Genomic DNA, 8,388 nt, shown 5'->3' with positions numbered 1-8,388 from the left:
TTTTTTAGTTTTTTTTATTTTCATTTTTAGTTTTGACTGCCGTCAAAATAGCCCTGAAGAAGCCCTGCAACGTGGGGCGAAACGTTGGCTCATTAAATTAGTATATTTCTACTATTTGAGTTTTTCTTGACCGCACCCGGACCATATTCCTTTCATATACTTTAATGTTGGCATACAAAAAAAGAACGAGAAATGTTGTTTAAAGATCTAGATAAAAATCAAAATATTATTTATGATAGTGTATTAAAAGTAAGAGACTATGCAAAAATATGTTACATCCATAAATATTTACATAGATATGTATGGACCAGAGGCAGAGTCGCCTTGTAATGGGCCCCTATAATTTCGAAGAGGTAAGAAGTTTTTTTTACCTTAGCTCTATTATCAATGAGAACCAGGATAAAGAAGAAGAAGTTAAAAGCAGAATTGCAGCTGGAAATGGAGCTTATTTCTCCATTGTAAGGCTAATCAAAACCAAACTTGTTAGCCGTACCACCAAGTTCACCCTGTACAAAACGTTGATAAGGCCAATCGTCTCATACGATGAAGAAACTTGGACCCTCAGCAATAAAAGCATTAACCTGCTAGACAGGTTTGAAAGAGTAATTCAGAGGAGAATCTTAGGGCCTGTATGCGAGAATGTGGTAATTGGCGAAGAAGGAAAAATTGTGAACTTTTTGGGCTCTATAAGGAATATAGCATCTCCACGTACATAAGGATACAGAGGCTTAAATGGCTTGGCCATGTAATGAGGATGAGCGAGGAAAGAGTGGCTCATAAACTGTGCAGTTATGTTCCGGATGGTGTGCGGCAACGTGGTAGGCCGAAGGGCCGATGGAGGGATGCTGTGAGGGGGGCGGGATCTGCGACAACTGAGGATCCCAGTTACCTTCACAGAAGATAGAGAAAGGTGGTTGGCGGCCGTTGAGCAGGCCAAGGGCAGCTCCGGCGCCTGATGTGCCAGTAAAAGAAGAAGAAGATACAAAAATGTACAAAAGGCATAGATAAAGTATGGATACTTTATGGCATAGATACTTTATCTATGCCTTTTGTACATTTTTATGTATGGTATGTGGAGAAGGGGTGCGGTCAGCAAATAAACAAAAACTTATTTATTCTACCGACGTTTTAACCTGAATATCAGGCCTTCATCAGGGCTAAAACGACAAAAAATAGATAATATACATTCCTTCCAGCCCTGATGATGGCCTGAAATTCAGGTCGGAACGTCGGCACAAATAAACACTTTTTTTTTTATTTGCTGACCACACCCCTGAACATCTTCTATATATCAGCTGATATGATCATTATACTCAAACTTGATTTTTGATATCTATTTTCTAATATCCATTTTAATGGTTCATGCCTATAAACAAGTAAATTTAAAAATTTCTTTGTCCACCAATTTCTAAAAACCTTTTTTTTCTTTCTCATTCTCTTAAGCTAATAAACTATTTTTGAGTAGTTTTTTGTTATACCTCAGTTTAAAGAAATTATTCGAGAAAAAATGGTTGATGAATGAAAAAATAAACGTTTCCAGGGCGGTAACTTTAGTGCATCAAAACCTCTTATAACCGGCTCCAGCATTGTTTTTAAAATGTATTTAGTCCTTATCCTCATATTATTACAAAATATAATTGTTTTCTTGTTTAAATAAAATAAATTGTATCCATTAAAGTCTCAAACACTATTAATATTTTCAATGCTCAACGTTTCGGCCAACCAGGGTATCCTCAAGGATAATGTTTACTATGAATTCATACCTCACATCCAAATATTAATTGCAGGCTATTCTGCCCTGATCCAATAATTTTAGTCAAATTAACTTTTTTTTTTACATTTTCATCCATTTAAAGACTTTTAATTACAAATTATCTTACACTATTGTCACTAATTTATCAACAATGTTTTAAAAACTCTTATCCAAAACCATTATAAAATATACTTTTGATTTCTATTAACATATGCGGGAGTTGAATGCAACCTAATAAAAAAGAACAGGTAAAGAATATTCTTGTAATGCTATTAACCAGTGGCTTCAGGTAATTATGAAAAAAATTCTCTAGAATAAGCTTGTAGAGTAATGCTCTGTGATTTGTTTTTAAATCAAATTCTCAGTCCGCCTCTAGCCCTTCCATCTGGCTTTGTTGTGATTAGATGGAATTTCATTTTTTGAAAAGTGATTTTTTTTTATGGTATATTCCTCTGTAAATACTCAATTGAAAAGCTTAGTGGAAGAGTATGCTATTTGAAATTTTAGGGGGAATTAAAAAGAGAATTTAGCTTGGAAGAATAATTTTCAAATACTCTTTTCTGCATAGTGGCTTTGCATATTTTTCTAAAATTAAAAATAGAAGTACATTTAAGAAGTTGAAAAATTGAATTCTGCCCTTCATAACATGAATATAAAATCTTTAATGCGATGTTAAGTCAATATTTATCCGCAATTTAGTTATATTTTTGTTTATGTTGGTACCATTGTCATTTTGAGTTGATGGCGGATGTTTTGTTTATTTGTTATGTCTATGCAAGTTTCAAGCTGCTGGGTTAGTTTCGTTATCGCTTTCTATTTGCATTAAAGAAGACCAACGGTCAGTGATCCGTTTTTTGTGGTCGGAAGGCGTATAAGGGCCGAAATTCATCGAAGACTTTAGGTACAGTACGGGAACAGTGTTTTGCCACAACGGAGTGTCTACGAATGGATTGAAAAATTCAAAAATGGTCGCACAAGTGTTACGCACGATGAAGAAGCCGGACGACCGTTTAAAGCCACAAAAGAAGAAAACATTGATGGTGCTCTTAGAAAGATGAGTAACTATTGGCGAAGTGGCACATCGTCTGCAAATTAGTCGCGGTTCTGCCTACGAAATCATCCACTACAGACTTGGGTTTCATAAAGTTTGTGCAAGATTGGTCCCAAAACAACACAGTTCCATAAACAAACGCGCTTGGACACATGCCAACAACATTTGGATCGCTATGGTAACGAACGGGACAACTTCTTAGACAGGATTACTACTGGTGACAAAGCATGGATCCATCATTATGAGCCGGAGAGTAAAAGAAGAGAATGGAATGGAAACATCCAAATTCATCGTGCAAGAAAAAGTTCAAAACCCAACGTCCGCAGGAAAACTGATGCTTACGTTTTTTTTGGGACACACAAAGTACAGGACTGGAACATTATGAGTAAAGGGGCACAACAATAAACAGTGTACGTTACAGTGAGATGCTTACTGTGAAGCTAAAGCCTGCAATTCGAAGTAAACGCCCGTCCCCATACTGGTGCCCACACTGCTGAATCGCTCCAGAAACTCAATTTTGAAGTACTAGCTCATCCTCCATGTAGTCCCGATCTTGCCTCTTCTGACTATCACTTGTTTGGACCACTCAAAGAGGCACTAAGGGGCCATCGATTTACCTCGGACGAAGTACTGAAAGAAGCGGTGCATTCCTGGCTTGCAGCTCAACCAAAACCATCTTGTATGAGGGCATCATGAAACTTGTACAACGATGGACCAAGTGCGCTGAAAAGCTAAGGGACTATGTCGAAAAATGATGTACTTGTAAGTTTCCTATTTGATTATGTTGAGATAAATTGTTTTGTTGATTGTTATATTCATTGAAAGATTTGTGTGTGTTGTCTAAAGTTTTTTTTATTCGGTTGACACTGGCAACACTGGTAATTGTAACCTACCTTGCTGCTACGGACTAAGTTGATTAACCAAGCTCACGCCCTCATATTGATTTGTTATGTGTAATGAGCCTTTTTATAATTATATCCAACTTTTATCGACTCTGCTAGTTTTTATTTAACCCATTTACTTCAATAGATTACAATAAAATTTTATAACTATACCGCAGATAATAATTGACTTTCCCTCGTATAATTATTCCTCATAGCTTTTAATTATGGGTAAAAGTTTAGTTTAGGTTTTTAATCAAAGTTTTAAAGTTTAGTTTTTTGTGTATGTTTAGATAAATGTAGAGAATATTTCGCAAACTTTATTTAATTAAAACTAGCTCAAGTAAGTTTTATATTGATTAATATAATTAATTAAGCAAATAATAAAGTTGATTATTGCAGGATTTTGGCGTTTTATGCATATTTTTTGTTTTTACTAAACAAAAATCCGTTTTTAGTCATAACAGTGGTATTTGATTGTGTTGTTGGTTTTTAGGATAAAAAATCGTTTAAATCGGACCAGTTAAGCAAGATGCAGGGTGTTGGAGTTGGTAACTATATTTTAATAGTATTTTGTCAATTTCCTAAATTTGGTATTTTTTCAAATAATTCGAAATCTATCTCCCTTAATATTCCACATGCTCGTTTGAATGATGATTAATTATCCAATAATAAAAAAATAAATAAATAAAAGAAAAATATTTATCGGATCAATATCATTAGTGAGGAGGATACAGCAAACAACTTTGCTGATATTGGCAGCTAAAGTGACAAGGTAAGTGGACACAACAGATATTTACTTTCCTTCCCCTCTAGCTAAAGCTCCTTATAATTTCATATATCGCATAAACCTTGGAGAAAAGGTAGGAACAATTTTTTTTGGAGAAAAGAAAATTTTATTTGCGTATAGCTCAGAAGGTATAAATTTTATGGATAACTACGCAAAAAGTTTATTTTATATGTAATACAACTACCAAAGAAGTTTTTAAAAAATGCCACCGAAATAGGATAATTATTAGCAGTAATACTTTATAATCGAGTTTTTGCTTTCATTTACCTGTTCATGGAATATAAAGTAAGGCAAAATATAGCGATCGTGCCTAAAATAGTTTTCAACTGAAATCTACATTTTGAGGTACCCTGAGTCCAAATAATCAAGTTTCGGCAAGTATTCTGTGTGTGTGTTTGTGTGCGTGCGTGCGCTTGTGTATGTGAACAGCAATAGCTCAAAAACGAAAAGTCTTGCGAAACTAAAATTACGTATCACAGTAACTTTTTCGCTAAAATCGACCGACCGGAAGTGCCACTTTAAAGAATCAAAAGATAATATACACAAAATACCTGTATTTTTAATATGGTTAGTAGTAAAAAAAAATTGGTGCAGTATGGGCATCACACAACTTTCACTTTCCACCTTACATACGTCCCCAAGTTTTGTGTAGATTGTTGGGCTCGTGCTGAAGTTGGCTATTAAAAAAAAATTAAAAACAAGGTAAGGCGAAAATTATGAACAGAAAATATTTATTTTTCTATTGCTATAAAGTTCGTATTTTAGTGTTGCTCGAGGTGGTAATAAAAAATACATGAAACAATTCAACAAATTAACAAAAGATAACGAACTCGCTAAGGCAATCGAGAAAGAATGCAGTGTTAGAGGAAGAAAAACAGGCTTTCTGTTTTTCCCGTACGAGTCGGATGTCTGTTTTTTATTTCTCCTTTAGTTAATCATAAAATTCTTTAGTATTTTGTATTTATCCATTGTTTATTAGAGCTAACAACGTGAACTGTTTATTTTTTCATATTAAAAAAATTAAGGGTACTTTAGAAGATCTTTTAAAAATTCATCATTGAAGTCCTCTCGGACTATTTCAATGAGGTTAAGACATATTTGATATTAAAGACCATTTAAATGTTTATTGACATGCTGAATTTAATAAAAATCGTCAGAGCCGTTTCTTATAAAAGCAAAAATATGTGAAAAATTGATTCTATTAAGAGACACTTCAGGTCGGTCGATTATGTCGAAAAAGTAGGCCTTAATTAAATATGTAATTTAAGTTTCACTGGACTGTTCATACTCACGAACATAGATATAGACTTGGGCTATTTGGACTCAGGGGACTTTCAAAGGTTTATTTCAGTCGAAAACTCGAATTTGAAATTTTGCAAGATCGCAATACTTTTCCTTACTATATATTCCAGGTATGGGTTAGTGAAAATAAAAAGAAAGGAAATTATTAAGTGGCCACTACATGGTCCATCGGAATGACAATAGGACTAAAGATGGGTGTTCGGATTGATCGTTTTTTCAGGTAATACTGGTGTATCACTGAGAACTTTTTGAAACCCGATCAATCAATCTAAACGTTTTAAGTGGAGAAGGTATGAAGTGGTATAGTAGAGGGGAGACTGAGAGTTCTTCGTGCTTTTCCAAGCTTTCATGATATACTGGCAGGTAAATGCGAATATTATGGCAATCTGTGTATTACAATTAAAAAAAGACATTGTACAAGATTGCTGTTCGTTATTTCATATCGATGGCTTGCTTCACAGTAGTGCTAAGTACTACACCTAGCTCACATCCGTGAATGGTGTATCAAATGGAAAACAGGGATAAACATTGAGAAATCAATGCAAATAACTTTTACTCTCCGTCGTGGTCTATGTCCTCCTGTTTTTCTAAACAAGCGAAGTTTAACCCGGACAGACACAGTAAAATACCTTGGATTGACATTGGATAAACGACTTACATGGACCCCCCACATAAAAATAACAAAACAAAAGCTAAATTTCCGACAATTATTATTTCATCTTTTAAATAAACGATTAAAATTACCACTTTCAGAAAAACTAAAGATTTGTACTTACCTTCTCAGACCAATTTGGACTTACGGTGCACAAATTTACAGATATGCCAGAAAAACTTACTTACTGAAACTGCAACAGTTTCAATCAAAATTACTAAGACTGATCAGTAGCGCTTCCCCCTACATCAGTAACAAGAACTTACACAAAGACTTACGAACTCCCTACGTACAAACAACCATTAAATCATTATATAAACGGTTTCACAACGCACATCCAACACACAATAACCCTCTAATTCAAGGACTATCAACACGAGACTTACCAGATACGAGACGACGTTTACGAAGGAGCTGGAATAGGGACCTCTTAAATTGATTTTTAAATTTCAATTTTAATGGAGAGGCATCATTGGATGACCTTAACCTTCATGCCTTCATGACATTTTTTTTTCTTTATTTTTTTTTTCTTCTCCCTCTACATCTCATTCGCTGGTTGTAAAAATACTTTTACAGTTTTGAATAAACTAAATAAAGTAAAAAAAAAAAGTGCTAAGTACATGGAAAATAACTTTACGAAAAATGCAATTAAAGGTTCTCTCTTTTAGGAAAATTACAACTTTTCAATTAGTTTTTGGACTAAGCAGATTTAGGTATAAAATCTAAATCTGTTTAGTCAAAAAAGTAATTTTCTTTAAAGAGAGAACCTTCAATATTATTTTTCGATAAGTTAGTTTCCATGTGCTTAACACAACAAATAAACCATTGGTACATAACGGGTGGCCAACTTTTTTTAATATAAGATCTACTTTTTATCTTATAAGTGTGTCGCGATCGACTTGTCATAAGCGTAGTCTAAGGGGGAAGAAGGGGTATGAAATACATACTACGTTTATACACTGTATGTCAGTATCGGGTGTATTTCAGCGAGGTATGGTTAGATAAGTAATATATATGTTCAAAATATTTTTTAGTTTTTAAATCACTTATTAAGTTTTCGAGATATAGGCTCATAAAAAAATTAATTTCCAGACCAAACTTTTGATATTTTTTCAAGATAGATTTTTACTAACTTAAAATGCAAATTAATTTTTTATCAACTGCAATGTATTGGTTGTATTTGTTCGTAAATATGTAAAAAAAAGTTGTCATAAAGCTGCACATTATGGCTGATAATTTGATTTCAATATTTCACTTTCGGGTTTTTGTCTTTTTGGGCCAGGAAAATGTATCTTGAAAGAATAATATGACTTACTTTTTGCTAATCTATCAATAGCTCGCTGAGTACAGATCGTACTGAAATACAGATATACGGCTTATCTACCTACGTAAAAAACAATATTAATTATTTTTAACGGCCAAAAAACTCACATCCAGGGGAACTAAAATAACATGGATAATTAATAATTTTTGATCCATATGAAATATGTTTGAAACTATAACTTGAAAGTTGTATTCTACAATCGCTTCAAAGTCCATGGTACCTGTAATTCCACCCCAGACATTGCGATCAATAGACAACCAACCCAAATTGGGCGATCGACTTGTTGGCATCCTCTGATATGACTTTCTAAAGGGGCCACCACTACATGTTGGCCGAGCCATGGCGAACTCAGACATACGCGAGCATGTGGACGGGTGGCTTGGCTTGGTTGGCCTAGGCTCGTTGCCGATCCGTTGAGAGTCGGTTTTTTGGACACAGATCAAAGGGGTTCGTGAGAGCGCTCGTGTAGCATCTCCACCATTGTTCTTTGTCTGGTAGCAACTGAGAGCTGTTAGGAGGTTAAAGGTGTTTGTTGGTACTTTTTATAATAAGTGTTATATTTAATCTTATTTATTTATATTTAATTTCCTTTTTTTGTAATAAAAATAATACAATCCAAGTGCAATGGCTGAAAC

General features: G+C 34.2%; 1 protein-coding gene across 1 annotated transcript; it reads left to right on the top strand.

The window, feature by feature from the left end:
* Window positions 1-302: 302 nt before the first annotated feature.
* Window positions 303-716, top strand: LOC136795359 (uncharacterized). The gene has a single exon (XM_067045622.1). The coding sequence runs from the start codon at window positions 303-305 to the stop codon at window positions 714-716; it is 414 nt and encodes a 137-aa protein (XP_066901723.1).
* Window positions 717-8,388: the final 7,672 nt, after the last annotated feature.

Source organism: Halyomorpha halys, unplaced genomic scaffold, assembly GCF_000696795.3.
Source record: "Halyomorpha halys isolate HHAL.00 unplaced genomic scaffold, Hhal_1.1 Scaffold25.1, whole genome shotgun sequence".
Classification (NCBI taxonomy): domain Eukaryota; kingdom Metazoa; phylum Arthropoda; class Insecta; order Hemiptera; family Pentatomidae; genus Halyomorpha; species Halyomorpha halys.
The sequence above is the reverse complement of the archived record's forward strand: the minus strand, read 5'-3'. Positions and strand labels throughout refer to the sequence as shown.

Coding starts and splice junctions, on each gene's coding strand:
- LOC136795359 (XM_067045622.1), top strand. CDS start 303: ATGGACCAGAGGCAGAGTCGCCTTGTAATGGGCCCCTATAATTTCGAA.